Raw genomic sequence first — 22075 nt, forward strand, 5'->3', positions numbered from 1 at the left:
TGAAGGAAATTAACCTGACATTGAGTTCTGATATCTTTATCAGTATTGCAGTGAGAAACTGTACTATATATTGCCTCAAATGAAAAAAAAACCCGAGCATTTAATGCTCAAAACAGAAAGTTTTCTGAAAATTCTCGTTACGGCTGGAACGCAATAATTCTCTTAAAAACTTTAAGTTAATCAAATCTTGAAACGAATAATTTCCAATAACTACAATCTTATTTTTTTCATCAGCTTGTTTTTTCTAAAGGAATACTTTAAATCCCATTGTATTATATAATGGAAAAATTTGTAGTGTACTTTATGTAGGAGATTACCATTCACCACTGTTTTTTTGTTTTTTTTTTTTCCTGTCCAAACAAATAGCTTAAGAAATGGAATGTGGATGTGTATCTGCAAGGCTAAGTAGATTACTTGCAAATCCTCTTTGTTGTAATTTTCTTTGGCAAGCAGATTTCATAAGAGCAACTTGCAGCTTGTTTCACATATTTTGAAAATTTGCAGCTACATTCCTTGGCAAGTCATTTTGAAAACTAAACTTTAGTTTAAAGTAAAGTAGATCTTAAATGTTAGCCCTGTAGTGAGTTGACCTATTGAAGATTTTACCCGTTTTGGCATGCAACTTGTGTGTGTTTTTCTTGGGTTATCTTCAGTCTCTGCTAACAATTTTATTCATCTGAATTGAAAACAATTTTTGTAACTGTTACATGTTTATTTTGGATTTTTTTCCAGTCAAGTGGTGCTGTTGTAACAGAGAGCCAGACCTATAAGAAACGAGCTGATTTCTTAAGTAATGATGACTATGCTGTGTATGTGAGGGAGAATATTCAGGTAAGCATGATGATGAAAAGCTATATTGAAACGACTTTCCTTCTGGTACAGAAGTCTTTACATACCTATTACATCCTATTGTCCTTTCTCCCTAGGTGGGGATGATGGTTAGGTGCTGCAGAACCTATGAGGAAGTTTGTGAAGGAGATGTAGGCAAAGTTATTAAATTGGATCGAGATGGGTTGCATGACCTGAACGTACAGTGTGATTGGCAACAAAAGGGTGGTACTTACTGGGTCAGATATATCCATGTTGAGCTTTTAGGTAAGTTCACTGCTAACTGCTTTTTAATAAAAAACTGGATGATACACTAAGGGAGACTTATTTTTGGGGGCAAAACCCACTCACCAAGCGTTTATTCTTGCAACTGCTAGGATTCCCACCACAGAGTTCTGCCTCTCATATCAAGATAGGTGACAAAGTGCGTGTGAAAAGCTGTGTTACTACACCCAAATACAAATGGGGATCAGTTACTCACCGAAGTGTGGGAGTTGTCAAAGGTAATCTATATTCAAAATGGGGCATGGGGAGGTAATGAAACTGGAAACCACACAGACTTTCTGCAGTGTTTAGGGAGAGAATCTTCTAGACACATTCACAAACCACACTGTTTTGTGGAATATTGCATGATGATAAGAGAGTGTAGAATGTATTTGATGTCTGTGACAAATTTATAGACATGTACTCTGTGGCAGCCCATTTTGTTAGTGTGTTCATCTGTTTTTTGAGCCACTCCATTCACATACAGTAAAGGTCTTTAAGAATCTATGCAGCTTCCTGTTGTAATTCTCATTTATACTGTGGATGAACCACAAATGGTTTTACTTTAAGAAGTAAATCTAACTTGAAGACTTCATATGAAAGTGAGGAGAAAGTGGGGTGCACTACTGTCAAGCTGTATGGGGTGTTGTAGAAGTAACCTGTGGGTCATAGATTCTTTGAAGAGGTACAGATTTTGGTCATGCTATATTTGTGCTTAGAAGTACTCTCTCCCTTTGGGAACTGTTTTAAAAAAAAAAAAATGAAAAATTCAGAGTTAAGGAATTTAAATAGGTTAATATATATCTTTTAAAAATCTGCAGAACTCCCTTTCCCTTTGCCCCTTTCCAGGCTACCTGATTAGGTTAATACATAGTTCCATTAAAAGAAAAGATTACTTTTGAAAGCTACTTTTACTAAGTCTTTCTGCTCTGATACTGCTCTGGACACTTTCTGCTTCATTTTATGGAGATTTGCAACACATTGTATTTTCTGCATGTTTTTGTCACAGCTTTTAGTGCCAATGGAAAAGATGTCATTGTAGACTTTCCTCAGCAGTCTCATTGGACTGGCTTATTGTCAGAAATGGAACTGGTCCCCAGCATTCATCCTGGAGTCACGTAAGTGATGATTTACATTTTTCTTAATGTATATGGGTTATCCTTTAGCCTTATTGTCTTGATTCCATTATCTTGAGTGGTGTTACAATTAACTTGTACCATGAAAACTGCTAGAAATATATTTACGTGTTGTTCTTTTGTGAAATTAGGTGTGATGGCTGTCAGATGTTTCCTATCAATGGGCCTAGATTCAAATGCAGAAACTGTGATGATTTTGACTTTTGTGAAACCTGTTTTAAAACCAGGAAGCATAACACCCGACATACTTTTGGCAGAATAAATGAACCAGGTAAGTTTCAGAATCTAAGTGTTTCTTAGATTACTTTAAAATGCATTGAATTTGTTTTTAAAAAAACAGTTTTAAATTTCAGCTCCTTAACAGAATGAAAAATTAGTGTTCGGACTGACCCTCTAGACAACAAAACATTTTTAGCAAATCATAGCACTGCTACAATTGCACGTGGTGGACTACACCAAAACATCAACCCTTAAGCTTTCTTTGTAGTGTTAAAAAAGTTTAAAAAAATATGGCTACTTGACAGTAACTCTTTATGTCAGAACTGAGTTTTCAGCTACACCGAGAGTAAAACATATAATTCTTTAATCCTCCTGCCTTTTGCTATCAGCCTAAATGTAGCTGAATGGAATCCTTGTGACAGTAGGTGCAGCTTGAAATACCTAAGATACCTTCTTACACCTCAGTTGCTCTTCAACAATTTTGCCTATCAGTGTGTGATGGCTGTTGCCTCATTTCCTCCATGATGTGGAGACTCCAGGGAGGTGTGACAGGAAAGGGAAGCCCTTTGAAAGACTCATAATCAGAATTTCTGTTTCTAGGGCGGGAACAGGTGCAGCCATTTTTACTCCCAAAACTTTTGGGTTTTGCATTATTATGCAAAACTTACCTGACACTAGCTTTTATTTCTTTTCTCTCCACCTGTCTAAAAGTTAGTCTGATCCCTAGTATTTGCAAGGTGATACTGGCTTCTGGACTAAATCTATTCATATTTACATGTAGCCAGTCTAATTGGTTTGGAAAATGAATAAAACTGATTCGCTGCTAGTAATCATGAACATGGATTGCATGTGTATGATGGTTTGTCTAAAGGGCAAGAAAGACTTTCCATTAAGAAATCAGCTAATACGGTTGTACAGCTAGTATGGTGTGAATCTGTAATCCTTCCCGTTGCCCTGGATAGGGTAGAAGAGTTACAATATTCTTTCAGTTAGGCTTTCTAGAAGCTACAAAGATCAGTGAAGGGAAGTAGAAGTGGGTTTTTGCAGGGAGGAAATGAACAACTCGCTAAACCACCTCATTCTTGAACAAGATTCAGAATTTTTGAGTGTTGTAACTTAGCTATGTCTATTCTTCTGTAAGGGATTTCTGTTGAGGGTTGGTTGCATATTTTTCGTACGCTCTGGTGGTGTACAAAATTCATGTGCTGTGGGCCTGTATTTTGAAGTATGTATCATCATAAATTTTGATTTGTATTTCAAAAGGAAGGACCCTTTCAAGTGGCTATTTAGTCAAGAATGTTAGTCTTCTAAGGATTCTGTCAGTTTAAAGATTGCATGCCCCTGTAATGTTTTATCATTTGATTTTAGGAATTACTCTCTTCAGGAGTGTAAGACACTAAGAGTAATTTTCCTTAATTTTTTAATCTTTATTTTTTACTAAATTATGCTTGGTACAAATCAGTCATAAGTGTAAGAATAGAAAGTGTGACTATCCCAAATGACAGGCATGAAAACTTGTAGTCAGGTAAAGTGCTTGAAACTCCTTTAAAAAAAAAAAAATCTTGAGCTATGCCCTTTAAGCATAAGTAGTATTATCATACCTATGTGACATGCTTCTGTATTCTACTTTTAGACTACATACCTGAAATCTTTGATTTGTTGTATTTCCCTTCATATTGCTTATGGGTTTAATAAAAGCAATTTTCTTTTGCGAGGTACATGCTTAATGTTTCACTTAACCATGCAGGTCAGTCTCCGGTGTTTTGTGGGCGTTCTGGAAAGCAGCTGAAGAGACGGCATAGTAGCCAGCGGGGAATGTTACTGGATGATTGGTCAAGAATAGTTAAGAATTTGAATGTCTCATCCTCTGTGAATCAGGCTTCACGTCTTATTGATGGTAGTGAGCAGTGCTGGCAGTCTTCTGGCTCACAAGGAAAGGTAACTTTAAGCCATTACTGGTTTATTCTGGCATACTTTCTTCTTAAGATGATAAGTATTTACCTTAGTGAAATATATTTGTTTTTACTACTCTTCTATCTTACACAAAGGTAACAAACAGACATCTGAAGTACAAAACTATGTTTCTTGATAGTATATGTGCCTATTTTTTTAAAGCTGTGCTTCATCTTTCTAATTATTTCATGTGAATTGTAAGGAACTTGTGTGATTTTTGAAATACAGGGTAATTATTCTATTCTGTAGTTGTTCATATGGTTACAATAGCCTTTTCAGTATAATAACTGATGACAATTGTTCCTAACAATCACATTGATTATATTTTACTTAAGTGAGTTTGTTGCAACACGAAAAGTACCTACGCTCTCACTAGCTAAAACTGTCTCCAAGCACTCCCTTACTTGCATAGAATCATAGAATATCTCGAGTTGGAAGGCACCCATAAGGATCATCGAGTCCAACTCCCTGCTCTTCGCAGGACTACCTAAAACTAAACCATATGACTAAGAGCATCTTCTAGATGCTTCTTGAACTCTGACAGGCTTGGTGCCTTGACCACTTCCCTGGGGAGCCTGTTCCAGTGGCAGTCCACTCTCTCGGTGAAGAACCTTTTCCTAATGTCCCATCTGAACTTCACCTGATGCAGCTTCATTCAATATCTTTGTGTCCTATCACTGGTCACCAGAGCGAGGAGATCAGCTGCCCCTCTTGAGGAAGTTGTAGACGGTGATGAGGTCACCCCTCAGCCTTCTCTTCTCCAAACTGAACAAACCAAGTGACCTCATATGTCTTGCCCTCGAGGCCTTTCACCATCTTGGTCGCCCTCCTCTGGACACAGTCATAGTTTGACATCCTTCTTATATTGAGGCGCCCAAAACTGCATGTGGTGCTCGAGGTAGGCTGCACCAGTGCAGTGAAGAGTGGGACAATCACCTCCCTTGACCGGCTAGCTATGCTGTGCTTGACGCACCCCAGGAGACGATTGGCCCTTTTGGCTGCCAGGGCACACTTGACTCATATTCAACTTGCCATCAGCCCAAACCCCTAGATCTCTTTCTGCAGGGCTGCTCTCCAGCCTCTCATCCCCCAGTTTGAATGTATAAGCAGGATTATCCCATCCCAGGTGGAGAATCCGGCACCTGCTCTTAAATTTCATACAGCTGGTGATTGTCTAGCTCTAAATCTATCTAGATCTCTCTGTAAGGTCTCTCTACCCTCGAGGGAGTCCACAGCTCCTCCTAGTTTAGTGTCATTGGCAAACTTGCTTAATGTATGTTTGACTCCTGCGTCCAGATCATTTATAAAAACATATAAGCGTTGTTCCTTAGTTTATGGTTTACCAGTTTTATTGGCCTGCAGCACTGCTCTGTGGCCAGCCTAGGCACCAGGATTTGTGGCTAGGCTTCTGTCCAGTGTGTTTTGATGCTCTGTTGATGGCCATGCTGAGAATATTCCCAAGTACCCTTCCTTCGGGTTGTCTACAGACTGTAACCAAAGATTTACATTATGTCCCATTTCTTGACCTCCAATGGTATTGTGCTTTCTCAGTTTTCTCAATGGTGTTGCTTGTGGGTGAAATACATAATTTGCTGCAACTGTTTCTCTTGTATTTGGAGGTTGGACTGGCGAGAAGTTCACAAGGTCATTTTCCTTTGGCCAGTTCCCATGCATTGTAGCTATTGTGTACCATTCACAAATGTTTTTTTATGCTTTCTTCAAAAACAGCACACATTTATTCTTGTTAACCATACGGTGGTCCGAACAATACTATCTGAAAATGAAACTCTATGTGTTTCTCCTAGCACTGGATTCGCTTGGAGATTTTTCCAGATGTTCTTGTTCACAGACTAAAGATGATAGTGGACCCTGCAGACAGCAGTTACATGCCGTCTTTAGTTGTAGTTTCAGGTATGTGTATGTTCTCCGAGAAGTCTGAAATTTTTTTTTTTTTTTTTTTTTTGGTATATTGAACAGTAGGTACTTACCTAGTTTCAGTTAACATAGTCATCTATTTAACATGTGTAGTGTCTGTTCATGAAACAAACACCGTATCTTAAAATGTTTTTCTTTCCATGTTTTGTTTTCTAGGGGGGAATTCCTTAAATAACCTTATAGAGCTAAAGACAATCAATATAAATCCTACAGACACCACAGTGCCTCTTCTCAGTGATTGCACAGAAGTAAGTGAAGTTTGTGTGAGAATTACTCTTGTATGCACCAGAAAAATATTTTGCTGCAAGAGATGGATGAAAAGCACTGTTGTGATGATTAAAGCGTGATATTTTACTTTCCCTCTAAATTAGCACTATTTCTGGGAGTTTAGTAAAGTTGATTATCCTGATTAAGTTTTACCGTAATCACAGTGTAACTCTATAATAGCCTTAGTAGTAAAGATATTTTAGGTTTTTTGATGCAAATCAATATACCTATGAACCAAGAAGACATCCCAATAAACTTAAATTTGGGGATAATTTTAGTGAGTGATAAAGCTTATTTTGGATAGTAGTACTGATCTTTTTCAGTAACAGCAAGGAGGAATGCATAACAAATTTTTAGAAGAATGGAAGTGAAATCATTCACAAAGTAATGAGGCCATATGTTTATCTTACGTATGGATTAAGTAGGGCTGAAAAGCCAGATATTTAATGTTACAGATTCATTTTGTTAAGGTGACAAAGTCAAGCAAAAGTTCTAATTCTTTCCTGTGTTTTTATAAAGTTATATAGGACCCAAAAGGTGGCAATTTAGTTTTTTCTTCTTAGTACCACAGGTATATTGAGATTGCAATCAAGCAGTGCAGAAGCTCTGGGATTGATTGCAAAATACATGGCCTCAGCATACTGGGACGTATACGTGCAGAGGATGAAGATTTGGCTGCAGTCCCTTTCCTAGCCTCTGATAATGAGGAAGAGGATGACGATAAAGCTAACACCGGGAGGTAGGTAACTGGAGGGGCCGGGGGGGAAATGATAAAAAACCTTAGTGTGTATATATTCCAATCAGGAGATTATTGTAAGAAGAGCAACTTAATTAGGTTGAATGGTAGTAAAGAGAAATCAGTATCTTAGTTTGTCGGAATTGGAAGTAGGTCATTTGTTGATAAATAACTTCTTTAAGATTATCACACTGATAAGGGTGGTAGCATTTTGTACAATTCCTCCTCTTCTGCAGTGTACTTGGAGTTGAAAACCTAGCTAAAAACTTGGTGTGTTTATATTTCGTATGTGGCACGTGTATATTTACCACTGCTCAGCAAAGCATTCTGGGTTTTTTTTTGTTTTTATTTGTTATAGCCACCACTTAACTGTTGTTGTGTAGTTTGGGTACTGAAACTGTTCCAAACTGTAAAATCAGTAAATACAGTAAAAAGGTGCCTATGCTATAGCATGCAGGTTGCTAAACTGGCTTTTTTTTTTTCTCAATGTGTTCAGTCTTGTTAGAAAGAAAGCAGCTGGGCTTGAATCAGCAGCTACAATAAGAACCAAAGTTTTTGTTTGGGGACTGAATGACAAAGACCAATTGGGAGGGCTAAAAGGTTCCAAGGTATGTTTGTTGTTTTCATACTTTAGTACAAAACAGACACAGCTAAAAATAAAATGTATGAGTCTTACACAACTCAAAATTAAGTCAAATTTAATCAGAATTTTAAAGTTTATTACCAAAAGCCACGAAGAGTAGATTTTAATGGCTTTTTACTGTTAAGACATGTGGATGCCTGCTGGGTGGAAAATTGGAGAAAATTTGCATTTTGGTTGTTACTCTGAAATCCAGTTTGATTTTTAGCAGCCACTTAATCATTTGTTTTACGTGATAGTGAACTAATTGTTCTAAAAATGTTTGGCACTCTATACATATTCTGTTCCCTTTGAGTTTGCATGCATGAAATGAAGATATTGGTGAACTTTTCTATGTATTGCTTGTACCTGGAGCTGGTGCAGTAATTAGAAAAAAAAAAAGTTGAATTCTAGTCTTTTGATTGGTGTAACTTGATTAGAATTCAGTGTAATTCGAGAGGCATTTCATCCCTGTGTGCAGCCATTTATACACAATTTTTAATACGATGCAAGATGGGAGATACATGGCGAATATTTAATCAATTTAAGATACGATTAATCTGAAAACTATATTAAGAGAGCATTTCTTTAATTTATGTTGTAAATAAAACATATATTATTGTATCCGTAGAGTGCCTTTCAAGAAACGAAAAGTTAACCGTTACTGTATTCTCCATCCTGTATTTTACTGGTGGATGAAGCCTTCAAGGTTTCAGTGCAGAAGTCCAGATTTCAGTTCATTCTTGCTCCAAACATGTTGAAGGCAGAATTATGGCTCTGTTTCACTGAAGTGCTTCCCCCCCACCTAGAAGAGGGTAGAACTATAGGACAGTTAAATGGAAGAAGCGAGAGGATAACGAAAAATCAGATACCTCTATAAATATGAACTAATTCTGCAAAGAGTAAACTTTTTTGAGTGGAAAAAACATGCTAACATGAACACTCTTATCTTTGAGGTCTTAACAGGTATTAATATTATTAAATGCATAAATTGATCAATTAGGATAGTAATTTAAAAACTAATTTAAGGCTTTTCAGATGTCCTTCAAACTTTTTTCCCCATATACTGTAATGAAGAAGTCTGCTAGAAACTTTGTCTTTAGCTGCATAAAAATAACTAAACACTTAATTTTTGTGTAAGGGGTTATGCCAGGTTTGAGTGTATGTTGATTTAAAACACTTGAAAAGAGATTGTTGATGTCTATTTATATATACACAGCTTAATCAAAGACTTCTTGGTAGTAATGGAGAAAATAGGTTTCCTGGTCTCTGATCCAGATTGCTAAAGCATTTTGCTGCTGAAAAACTCAGTTGTGGTTTTGTGTTCCTGTATGCTGATTTGAAGAGTGTTGGTTAACACTTTTAACTAGTTTTATTTTGCTGTTGTGCCTTTCTTCAAAACTGAGTTCGGTTTTCTCAAGAAGACTTTACTAAAAGGAAAATCCTTATTTATATTACATTTCCTTCTTTCTCAGGTTTTGTATTTGTCATGGTTTCAGTATTAAACGCTTTTTCTTGGTTTCTGTCTTTTGCCTGGTGTATATTAGCTGGTATCTGTAAAGTGTCTGAATAATATGGGGAGTTTCATATATTTAAAAAAAAAAAGAAAAGTACCTGTTAGATTAACTGGTTTATCACTTCAGAACAGCTCTTCTTTTTAAAGTGTAAAATTTAAAGGGTATTGTAATGATCTTTATTTCCTGTCTGCCTAGATAAAGGTCCCTTCCTTTTCTGAAACCCTATCTGCCTTGAATGTTGTACAAGTAGCTGGAGGATCCAAAAGCCTTTTTGCAGGTAATATAAGTTTAAAATAGATGTATTTAATTAAGGGCAGAAACAGATTTCCAGTTGTGAAACATTAATGGTGTTTCAAACTTTTTTTCTTCGTTTTAGTGACTGTAGAGGGTAAAGTATATGCTTGTGGAGAAGCCACAAATGGAAGGCTGGGTTTAGGAATATCTAGTGGAACTGTGCCTATTCCCCGCCAGATTACAGCTCTCAGTAACTATGTGGTAAAGAAGGTGGCTGTTCACTCAGGTACTGACTATTGCTATTGTTATATACATAAACAAACATATTAAGCCTGAAAATAGTTGCTTTGCAGTTTTCTTGGGTACTGTGATGCCCCAGCATATCTGATATTTTTTAATTTTTTTAAAATAAACACACGTTATTAAATTCTGTCTGTTGGATAAAATGTCAGATTAAATCTAACAGTTCTATTACTAAAATTTATGAATTTAGACCATACACAGTTTCTTATTTGCTGGAAGTTAAATTTGGTAACTTCTGAATAATTTTTCAGTCTGATCCAAAGAAAGTGTTTTCATTTTTGAATATTGCTGAGTGGTGGGTTTGGTTTTGTTTTTTCTTGCAGCATTGAAAATAGCAAATTGAGTGATTTTTTTTTTTTTTTAATGTGCCAGGAAACCTACTCTCACAAAAGTTTTGTGTTTTAAATTAAAACACATAAAACTTTGAAGAAAATGAGTAATGTGTATTGGGTTGAAAGGCTCATACAATTACATTGTAGAAGCACAGCAGTGTCCAATTTCTGAGATTTTTTGCTATACCTGCTGCCTGCTTGAAAGCTTGAAAAAATAAATTTATGTTTACACTTTTAGGTGGCCGGCATGCTATGGCATTAACTGTTGATGGAAAGGTATTTTCATGGGGTGAAGGAGATGATGGAAAACTTGGTCACTTCAGTCGAATGTAAGGATGCCAAATTTGTCTGTATTCCAGTAAGAGAACATTTGTGTTGCATGTTATAACACAGCGGACCGCCGCTATTGACAATGACAGGATTTTTACTACAATGGGAATAAAAAATTGTGTTGTGAAAAGATTTTTTTCAGCAGTGTGTGTCCATTTATGGTGCAGCATTTGTAGCAGTCTTCAGTCATTTAAAAAGGAGGCATTCAATTAATCTAGTAACTGGAAACATACTTAGTGGATAAAGTCTTTAGTAGTGTTTTTGAATGTCACTGGTGAAATGGCACACTTTTGGACATAGAGTTTTTGGTTACTTTTGTAAGGTAAGGTTTACAGAGGTGCCTTGAGGTGTAAAACCATAGCAGTTTTACATTCCTGAGCTGTAACATTTCGTAATGTAAGCCTGACAGAGTATTTTGTGGCCCTTTTCTTTAGACTTCTGTTCGTAAACTTGTTAGCCAGAAATAAATTTCTTACGCTTTTCAGTAATATGTAGTTTAATCCTCCACAGGATAGCTTTGAGGAAAATTTGAATTGTCTCAGAACTTTTCTTTGTATGCACCACAGAACAATGTTTTGAAAGAAAAAAAAAAAGATAAACATAGCCCATGGGGAAATCTTTGTTTGTCATTCTGATATATTTTGAAGACCTGCTCAGAATACATAAAAAATTACAGTGCCCAACTCAGATGGTTAATATATGACAACAAATAAATGTGCATAGGGGGGTGTGTGTCAGATCAATGAAAAGGGAAGTCCAGATTAGAGCAGTATTGTTGTTTATTGTTCAACTGCCTCATGTTTTCTGTAATTTTATTGGAAGTGAGACTTGGAGCTCGTGGGCATTTCATGGAGCAAATTTCCCAGAGGCCATACATAATAGAAGTGAGACTTGGAGCTCATGGGCATTTCATGGGAGCAAATTTCCCAGAGGCCATACATAATTTTATAAAACCTTAATAGTGGCTCTGATACACAGTCAATATCAGAAAACCTTGACCTGAAACTCTTCCCTGAATTTAGAGAATATTGTAAGCATATGGATAGTAAAAGTTTCCAGTACTCTCATAGAAGCCTAATAGTAAATTCCAGTTCTAATTTCTCTCTCATAAGAGCAAAGTTGGGATGGGAGTGTCATCTCTTAATCTTACTATCTGGCTTTATGTCCACAGGGTAGAGAAATAATGACTTCTAACAAATTGCTCAACTTTGGGCAACGACAGGATATCAGTTTTCACTTTATATTATCCACTTTTTGATTGATCCATCACTTTGGTATTTTGGCTTTGTCACCTAAGTTTTGCAGTGTATACATAAAATATTTCTTTAACTAAACTTTGAAGTACACTAAAATAGTGTAAACTTTAGGTTTATGGTGCTACCAAAGAGTACATCTTGGAATCATAATGTTGCATCTTCTTTTATCTTTAGGTTACTGTTAGTTATTACAGAAAATTTTTTGGATTATGAAGGTTGGAGTATATTGTGCAACTCTTTCATAATTAACGCAATTAATTCTTTACTTATTTTCTCTAGGAACTGTGATAAACCCAGATTGATAGAAGCGTTGAAAACCAAACGCATCCGTGATATTGCTTGTGGCAGTTCCCACAGTGCTGCCATTACCTCTAGTGGTGAACTGTATACATGGGGTCTTGGAGAATATGGAAGGCTAGGACATGGAGATAATACCACACAGCTGAAGCCTAAGATGGTAAAATAAATGTTTCTTGTCTCTGATGAAATGCGAGTGTGTTTGTTTAGTAAATGATAAAATAAAGCTAAAATAAAGCCAAAAACCATGAAAGCAGTATGAAGACATCATTTTGGAGTGATCTAAATTACATTTTAGTACACTTACCTCTAATAACAGGCAAGCTATTTCAGAAAGGCCAAAAAGATCCAGTCTCTTTCTTTTTCTTGGGAAGTGATGCGGAATGGCTAGTGCTGTCTTGAACATTCATGTCCTGCATCTACTTTTGATACATAGCTGGAAGCAACTACTGTCATTGAACGATGTTGGATCCTGAGTGAGCAAGGCTTGATAATCCTTTGCTAAATGGCATGCTCAGGCTGGGCACAATGAACAAGATCAGTCGTAAGAGCTTGAAAATGTCTGTAAGGTTTTAAAACATTATTTCTTTGAAACGTGTTGCTTACTTTTTGTATTTTGTAGGTTAAAGTGCTCCTTGGCCACAGAGTCATTCAGGTGGCCTGTGGAAGCAGAGATGCTCAGACTCTTGCTTTGACAGATGAAGGTGGGAATATCTTGTTCCAGAAGCTTTCTAGCGCATGGGAATACTGTGATCATTGTTTGACCTGCAGTTTGATGTTTGTTAGGTTTGGTGTTTTCTTGGGGTGATGGTGATTTTGGAAAACTGGGCCGAGGAGGAAGTGAAGGATGCAACATTCCTCAGAACATTGAAAGACTGAATGGCCAAGGCGTTTGTCAGATTGAGTGTGGTGCACAGTTCTCATTGGCACTGACCAAGTCAGGAGTGGTATGGACATGGTATGTTACATTTACCAGAAAATATTAACAAAGCAATTGCTAAGTATGTGTTGTATTTATTGCTATTTGACTGTCATAACTCCCTGTGTGCCTTACCTGTGTGCTTTGCCTTTTAAATTGGCAGCTCTTCGAGACAAGCTGTGATCTGTTCAGTTACACTGTGTCTTGTAGCATGCTCAGTTGTGTATTGTACTCTGTTAGGATGCCTGGGTCTTACCGAACTAGTGGAGGAAAGGGAAGATCCTTCCCTCTCTTGGGAGCAATGGAGTGTGTAAAGGAATGTTAATTCAAGACTTTGGAGTGGAGTGGAAAAAAGAGAACCTGAAAATCGTAGTTTGGAGTATGTAGTCTACAGCTAAAGCAGAGGCTGAGAGAGTAAGGATGTAGTAAAGAAGTAAGCTAAAGTTCAGAGAAGATGGGAAGAACTTCCTTGGAAACACAGGGTCTCTGCAGAGCTCATTGCTGCTCAGAAGGCCACTGAATTGTCAGTAATGATGCCTCGAAGCAAGAACTAGTATGAGATGATCACGGAGAGTTATTCAGAAACCGTTTCCTTCTATTTGTCTGCTCGCTTCTGCTTTGTTTTGAACACAAACCTGGCTTTTTGAGTTTATAAACTTTTCTGTAAAATTTGAAAGCTTACTGCACGGCAGATCAACTTCAGAGCTCTAAACAGATCAAGGTCTTACCCCATCCTCGTGTAATAAGACTATGACCTATTTGATGTTTATCAAAGCTAAGACGACTTAAAATGGTCATTTTTGTTTTATTATTTGTCAGCAATTGATGAATGATATGAAGAGAAATCCACAAAACTTCTGTTTTTATAAGTTACTTCTATTTTTAAAAGGGAGAAAATGTCATTTAGCAGAGATGTCGTTTCTCACAGTGGCCACTGGAAACTATTTGTCTCTCTCACTTCCCCCCTCTTAAACTGTTTTTCTGTAGTGATGAAAGGAGTAAGAGGAAAGGGAATTTGGCAGTCTGCAAGAACTCCGTGCAAAATTCTTGTTCATTCCTTCCTTCCGCCAGTTTGTCTTTACGCTGTTACGTCCAGTCATAAAATCTATGGCTATTTCATGGCATTACAGGACTACGAGGAGATTTTTTGGGTCTGTTTCAGCTGTGCATGTCTGCACTTTAGGGTGGCTGAGTTATTTCTAAATTCTTATTCTTATCTTCTTGAATTTGTACTGATTTGAGGGAAAAATCACAACTTCTGTGTTATAACTTTAGATAGGCAATAGTACTATATATCACATTGACCTCCAGCATAGCATAACCTTTCTTGAGAAAAATTGGTGTTGGTGGTGGTGAGCAGCAGAACTGAGTGAATGGTTACTAAAAACACAGTGGAAGAAATCTCAGGGTTTTTTTCTTCTTTACTGACATTCTTAGAGCCATTTTAAGGTGCTTACTTTTGCATATGGTATATTTTTAGTGCAGTTTGTGTATAACAGTTGTAGAAGAATTTAAATTATGGAGGCTTAAGAACCTATATTGAGGCTTGCAACAGTGTGAAAAAACTCAGTTCTGAAAACATGTTAGTTCCTGTATTTTTTTTTTTTCATGTGAGTATACTTGTCAAAGGGTCTGTTATTGTTAGGTTTATCCTTAATAGTATTAATCTGTCCAAGTCTATCGAAACACGTCAATTTTGTAGGTATTTATAATTGCCATGTTTCTGCAACAGAGGAAATTCAATGTAATCACAGTTGCACTACGTACAAAAAATAATCATAAATGATGCCTTTTCTATACTGAGTTGAAAAAGTCATGGAGTCACAGAACTGCAGTTATCCTCATTTTTAGGCCTTTGTAATTCAGATTTGAAGAATTTGCTAGTTGGTGCTTGTGTTTAATCCCAGTGATAAATGAAGTATTTTGGTTCAGGAAGCTGCATTGACAGAGGAATGTGTAAACAATATAATTGTCTTGAATTTTACGTTTACTATCTGTTGCAGGGGTAAGGGCGACTACTTCAGGCTAGGCCATGGCACAGATGTACATGTACGAAAGCCACAAGTTGTGGAGGGACTGAGGGGTAAAAAGATCGTGCACGTGGCTGTAGGCGCACTCCATTGTCTAGCGGTTACTGACACTGGGCAGGTACGTTGTGCATCATCCTCCTTTCCCCTTTTTCCTTGATCCAGAAAGGAATAAACTAAACTGTTGAGGAAGAAGAGTGTAATAGCATCGATGCTGATTAAATGGAATAAAAATTTCTAATGATACTTATTTGCATTTTAAAGTCTTGAATAAATATAAGCATGACTGTAATTTACAATATATTAGCTTTCATATTATTATTGGACTTTAAATGTTGTTGTAGTAGCTTTTGTAATATTTTCTAGTTTATGTATTATCTGCATGATCAGTTTCCTGCTTCTCGCTCTTGAAATGCAGAAGCAGTCATAGTATTCTGGACAGATTTTTCTACTGTGATCCAGCATTATCATTATCATAGTATTGTTTCACATCCCCAATGTAATTACTATGCAACCAATTCTTCTAACTTCCTGTTCACTGTGAACATTGAATAATATATGAATCAACTGATGATTTATGAATTGGCAATAATTTATGAATCATCTGATAAAGTGCTGCTTTGATTTTTTTTTTTTTTCTTTTAGTGTCATGATAATGCCTGCATGATTTAATGGGGGGAAAAAAAAGTCATGGCAATAGGTTCTCTGAAGTGTCCTAGATTAATAGTACAAATCACTAATATTCCTCTGTAGGAATTTTTAAGAAAATAATTGAATGAGGCAGCCAGTGAAGCAAAGTAATATGTGGAAATGTTTACTGGCAGGTTTACGCTTGGGGTGACAATGACCATGGGCAACAAGGCAATGGAACTACTACAGTCAATAGAAAGCCCACTCTTGTCCAGGGCTTGGAAGGCCAGAAGATCACCCGGGTTGCTTGTGGGTCTTCCCACAGTGTAGCATGGACAACAGTGGATGTAGCTACACCATCTGTTCATGAACCTGTACTTTTCCAGACAGCAAGGGACCCTTTAGGTGCTTCTTATCTTGGTTGGTATTTATTACCTTAAATTGTTGGGGGTTTTTTATGCCATTGGAGAGTTAGCTTTGTGTGTGGTTTAATAGGTGATAGAAGAGTGCAAAACGAAAACTGTCTTTTAAAAAAACACCACAAAACAACAACAAAAAACATACACACCTCTAAAAACACGCCAACAAAACCTCTTCCTGAAAGCGGAAGTTGTAAGGGACTTGTTCAGAAGTAGTATGAGTTTGAACTTCTGTTGTTCTTCAGGAAATTAAAATGCAATGTGTTTTATCAAACACCACAAAGACTTTGTCTTTAATATGGGATAGAGCTTTATGGAAGTAATGGTAGATGGATGCCACTGTAATATTGGTCTTCTTACACGTTACCTCTTGCTATAATTCTTGATGCTACTGTTACCTTTTGTTTCTAAGGTAGGTGACTTAAGAATTAGGGAGGCAAAACAGCAATGTTTTGTGTTGAATAATTAAGCTTTTTCATGAACAAGGCAATGTATTTAAAAAAGAGCGAGAACTACTGTTTTTAGGAGTACCTAATAAATATTCTTGCTATTTGAGAAATTTCTATGTAAGTAAAACTCGTTTTAGATGCTGATCACCGAAATATTTATATCTGTATTATTTTAATCTTCATGAGTAAGTAACAAGGTGGAACACCATTTGATGAAAGCCCTTGCTGCAAAGCTTCAGTATTGACTTTAATGTTGTAACTTGTAGGCACTGCAGTTTAAGAATCTACTGTAGAGTTATATACTAACAATCATCTTTCTGACTTAACAAGAAATTAGATAAATCAGTTGCAGTTATGTAGTACACCATTTAAAAAATGCTTGCCTTCTCATTTTTTCCCCTCACTCCAGGTGTTCCTTCAGATGCAGATTCTTCTGCTGCCAGTAACAAAATTACTGGGGCAAACAGTTCCAAGCCGAATCGCCCTTCCCTCGCTAAGATTCTCTTATCGCTTGATGGGAATGTTGCCAAACAGCAAGCATTATCTCATATATTGATGGCATTACAAATCATGTATGCCAGGTAGGCATGCAAACATTCTTGTCTTTTGCAGAGCAAAAGATGACATAGCTTACCATCTCTTAGGGTCTCTTGAGTCAGGTATAAATTGTTTCACAAGTTTGGACTCCTCAGGAGAGGCCTAAGCTTCATTTAAATTTTCTTTTGATGTTGGTGTTAGCTTTATGCCGTTATGTTTTCTTTACAGAAGCTCCCAGTGCCTGGGGAAAAAATTGTTTATTTAGGAATGCTGAAGTAAATAATGTAAAAGGAGTGTAAGTAAATTATGATAGATGATGTGGAGGAAGCAGTGGAGGGCAGGGTGGAAAGAACAATAAAACTTTACAGTGCCCTCCTCGTTGTTGGTAGAGAACAGAGTATTTGTGCTAAAATTTATGAAGAGAAGGTCATGTAAAATGGTTGCCTTAAAACAGTAGTTAGGCATCAGGCCCAAAGGAGAATGGAGATAAACTACCCTCTAAATTCCAGAGCTTGGAAACCTTTCCTTATTTTATTAAGACAAGCTAATACCATTTTTTCTAAGTTCAACAACGGAGTATAATTAAATTTATTTTAATCTTTCCTAAATGATTTCAGGGATGCAGTTGTTGGAGCACTGATGCCTGCAAGTATGATTGCACCAGTAGAATGTCCCTCTTCATCGCCAGCCCCCCCATCAGATGCTACTTCTACAGGAAGCCCTGTAAATGGAGATGAATGCGTGCTTGTAGGAGATATAGAAGAGAGGCTGAGCCCAAACCCATGGCAGGACAGGAGAGGGGAGGTAAAGTTTCAAATGAATTTTTCCAACAGTTTTTAACAGTAAAGCTGAAAAATATTGTCCCATTTAGTTTGATAATAGCAGAGATGAAACAGTTCTTTCATGCTGTAATTTCAGGAGTGGGTACTCTGCGTATGTCAGATTTGGAAAAACTAACATTTTAGCGTGAAATCAGTTTTGAACTTTCAGAATGCACTGTGTCATTTAAATGCAATTGTGATGATTTCTAGTAGTATTTTAGAGTTAACATGAAAATATTAACCATTTGACCAGATATTAAATTCATTTTACAGGTGTGATCTTTAAAAAAAAAAAATTAAAGACTAAGGGAATATTTGACAACTATTTAACGAAATGTAATTGTAAACTTATATCAACTAATGTAGACAGGAGGGCCTGAATGGAATTCTACGCTGTTTATTCCTAACGGCTAACAGAAGCAGAAAAAAGAAGAGGCTTGCTACTGAAAAGATCTTTTCCTTTAACAAACTATTAATTTGACATGTATTGTTAGGGCTTGTCTTCTACAGGCAGGCACTGATATTTTATTGTATGTTTTTGTAGCAGCTGGCATTGAGGGGGGTGTTGGCTGGTTTGCCACACTAGGAACATAAAATAGAAGCTAAAAATACAGGGAGCAAATCTGTTGGTTTTGAATTTATGGCTGTTTTTGAATTGGTGCTGTCTTTTAATGCAACCCCTTCTAATAAATAACTAGACTCTTGAAGGTTTTACAGTATCTTGTTGCAGCTTTTGTTAGTTATTATTTGTTTTGGCTAGGTTGTTTCTTCAGAAGATGCTGTGACACCGTCTGCTGTAACTCCCTCAGCTGCTGCTGCCTCTTCCCGTCCTTTCATTCCAGTCACAGATGATCCTGGAGCTGCCAGTATCATTGCAGAAACCATGACAAAAACCAAAGAAGTAATGATGTCAATACCTTCCTTAAAACTTAAGTCCTAACCATGCTTTTATCAAGCAGTTTTGCTTTTTTTGTGCTTTTAAAGTTATTCTATAAATGGCTGTGTTTTTTTAAATATATCCAAAGACAGAGGGGTTTTGGGTTTTCTTTGTGGGTTGTTCTTTTTTTTGTCCAAAGTTAAAGGAGGTTAGTTTTAGGAAAGCTTTTTCACTTGAGAAATGGGTTTAACAGTAGGTTAATTTTGAGGCCATATAATCTCAGATTTATGAATTGTGTTTTAAACTACCTTTAAACTTCTTCAGACAAGTTAACTTGTTCGGATTCAGTGAAATACTTCTTTCATCTTCACTGTCTAAATATTTCTGCCATTTGTTTTGTAGGATGTAGAAAGTCAAAATAAAGTATCTGGCCCAGAACCGCAGTACTTGGATGAGTTTACTAGTCTCTTAGTACCAGATGACACACGAGTCATGGTTGACCTGCTAAAGCTTGCTGTGTCCAACCGAGCTGGTGAAAAGGGAAGAGATGTTCTTTCAGCTGTGCTGTCTGGTATGGGCACAGCTTACCCACAGGTCAGGTTTTGTTTCTGTTGCATTTTAACTACGTCCCTTTTATTAGCAGCTTACTAGAATATTTTCTTGTATTTGAAGTGCAGCTCAACATACTGAGAAACTCAGTAAACATGAAAATTTGAGTTGAACTTAAATGCATGTGAACCTTAATGATTTTAATGGAAATATTACGTTAATATATGCATGTGCTACAAATGTCAGTAATAGACTATTTCCTCAGTTTGTTATGCTGCAATTAGACATTAAAATAGAAGCTTAATGAACTGTATCTATGTATTGGACAAGTGGCTGTAGTTATTGAAATGAAGCTGAATTAAACCAAGCTCTATTTCCTGGATCTGTGGAATGTTAGTTTAAAAACTTCCATGTTGGTTTTATTTTGCATCTGAGTTTATTTCTCAAATTGATGCAGTCATTATTGCTATTTAAAAATGCTGTTAATATATTATTAATGATACAGTAATTCTTAATTTTTAAGATTTAGATTTGATGCATTGAAGTTTCTAACTATTTACAAAGTATCCATGGGTGTGGGGTGTTTTTTAGGACAACTGACAATCAGAATTAATAAATGCTGTAATATTGGATACCAACAGCTATATGAAAGCATGTTATAAATCATAAATTATTTATAGAATATCTGTTTACGGTAATGAACTGAAAGTTGCTTAATGTTTCTTGTAGCTTTACCCTTCAAATATCTTTTTCTAATGAGTAACAATGCATTTCTTTTAAGATGCTCATGTGATGTGGTTAATTGATGGCTTTGCACTGCTTAAAGACTGGTTTGAAACATCAGAAGTGATTATGCGAAGCTGATTTTTGTATTCTTTTATTAAACTTCACTAACCAAAAAGATGAATAATGACTTTGCTAAGGAGTGTGCATAGAACTGACAGAAATTTTATTTATTTATTGGTGGTATAAATGGCAAGACAGCTTCAGTTTTAAACAACGAAATCTTAACAGTATCTCTGTCCAAGTAAACTAGGATTGTGGGAGAACCTAACTGATGCTATTCATGTAGAGGCAATTGAGTGGTATTTCACAAACTGTTACTTTTTTTTTCCTCCCCCCCACCCCCAATTTTCAAATTCCTTATAATGATCAGCTATGTATACCCTTGTTCTGGGTTTGAGATGTAGTTGACCTCCTCCCACCCCAATTAGATGCACGCTATATATGCATTATGCATGAATTCTGTATTTTTGCTTCTAGCATTAATAGTGAGTAGCTGAACAACTTTGTGTGGGTGTTTGTGGGTGTTTTTTATGGTGGGGTTGGTTTTTTTTCATCTCAAAGGTCAGAATTTTTATTTGAAACGGCTCTTTAAAAATGAGTGCTATTGGAATTTTCTCTCTAAACAGTGTTTTGCTTGCTGGAAACTTATGTTGTTTGGCCTTTACTTTTAGGAGTTTTTCCAGAAAGAGTATTTTTGAATGAATATGATGGTTTATGAATCAGAATTCAGAAAACAAGTGATTTGTTTATTTATTTATTTATTTTAAATTTGGGAAGAATGGTAGTTGGCTTAGATTTCTTGGACTAATCAAACTTACTTTTCGTAAACTGTATATTTTTCTTTTCTTAGGTTGCTGATATGTTGTTGGAGTTGTGTGTTACTGAACTAGAAGATGTGGCAACTGATTCACAAAGTGGTCGCCTCTCTTCGCAACCAGTTGTCGTAGAAAGCAGCCATCCATATACTGATGATACATCTTCTAGTGGCACAGTTAAAATACCAGGTATAGAATTCTTAGAGTTACGTTACTAAAATTCAAGTTAGTTTCAAGGCTGCACGCATAAAATTTTTCCTTAGCTTGCAAAACGTATATTGAACTTTTAAAGCCATGTTATGTGTCCTGTCGCTATAATAAAGTATTTCTTAAAACACTTACATACTGCATGAATATCTCGATCCTGTGAAATACGCATTTTTGGGTTCACTGGCTGTGACTGCAGCTGTATATCATTGCTGTTTTCTGTTCAGTTATGAAGCTGAGAAGGACTGAGTCTTTTTCAGGGTCAGTAATTGAACACTGATCTTAGTCTTGAGCTTTTTGTTTTAATGCTGTCTTTTCATTTAGTGCTTCCTTCAGTATGCTATCTAGTACCTTTCAAAAGTAAAGGCAACAAAGAACTATTTGCCTTCACTGTAAATAGACATTTTTTGTCTGTTGCAACTTTAGTTTGGAATGTTCTGAATATAGTCTTCTGTCTGCTAGCGCCTACTCACATGAGCTTGCTATGATGTAAGCCTTTCAAAGAGAATAAATTACAGACACAGAATGTCATTAAACCAAAGGAAGTTATTTTTATTAATCAGCGTTATGGCTTTCAAACTGTGTTTGATTTCATGTGGATTTCTGAAATACTGCATTTGTTCGTGGTATTGATTGCTGTGTAGAAATGTGTAAACTCTTTGTTGCTGTTTAGGTGCTGAGGGACTGAGGGTAGAATTTGATCGTCAGTGTTCTACAGAGCGGCGTCATGATCCGCTCACCATAATGGATGGTGTCAACAGAATTGTTTCCGTCCGATCAGGTTATGAGAACTAGTGCTTTTCAAAAATGTCT

At 36.5% G+C, this 22075-nt stretch overlaps 1 protein-coding gene across 1 annotated transcript in view; it reads left to right on the forward strand.

Annotated features, from left to right (window-relative positions):
• HERC2 (HECT and RLD domain containing E3 ubiquitin protein ligase 2) overlaps window positions 1-22075 on the forward strand; it is a gene marked incomplete at both ends in the record, with an annotated part of 70953 nt that overhangs the window by 33920 nt on the left and 14958 nt on the right. Inside the window, 24 exons of the mRNA XM_009578455.1 lie at window positions 733-831; window positions 927-1095; window positions 1206-1331; window positions 2102-2210; window positions 2360-2499; window positions 4195-4385; window positions 6206-6311; window positions 6492-6583; window positions 7166-7341; window positions 7835-7946; window positions 9670-9751; window positions 9851-9994; window positions 10582-10672; window positions 12209-12386; window positions 12849-12930; window positions 13013-13184; window positions 15149-15293; window positions 15997-16222; window positions 17080-17251; window positions 17825-18011; window positions 18789-18929; window positions 19308-19499; window positions 21091-21244; window positions 21936-22043. Of these exons, the coding sequence (XP_009576750.1) occupies window positions 733-831; window positions 927-1095; window positions 1206-1331; window positions 2102-2210; window positions 2360-2499; window positions 4195-4385; window positions 6206-6311; window positions 6492-6583; window positions 7166-7341; window positions 7835-7946; window positions 9670-9751; window positions 9851-9994; window positions 10582-10672; window positions 12209-12386; window positions 12849-12930; window positions 13013-13184; window positions 15149-15293; window positions 15997-16222; window positions 17080-17251; window positions 17825-18011; window positions 18789-18929; window positions 19308-19499; window positions 21091-21244; window positions 21936-22043 (3394 nt within the window). The remainder of the gene's footprint in view (window positions 1-732; window positions 832-926; window positions 1096-1205; window positions 1332-2101; window positions 2211-2359; window positions 2500-4194; window positions 4386-6205; window positions 6312-6491; window positions 6584-7165; window positions 7342-7834; window positions 7947-9669; window positions 9752-9850; window positions 9995-10581; window positions 10673-12208; window positions 12387-12848; window positions 12931-13012; window positions 13185-15148; window positions 15294-15996; window positions 16223-17079; window positions 17252-17824; window positions 18012-18788; window positions 18930-19307; window positions 19500-21090; window positions 21245-21935; window positions 22044-22075) is intronic.

Source organism: Fulmarus glacialis, unplaced genomic scaffold, assembly GCF_000690835.1.
Source record: "Fulmarus glacialis isolate BGI_N327 unplaced genomic scaffold, ASM69083v1 scaffold12630, whole genome shotgun sequence".
Taxonomy (NCBI): domain Eukaryota; kingdom Metazoa; phylum Chordata; class Aves; order Procellariiformes; family Procellariidae; genus Fulmarus; species Fulmarus glacialis.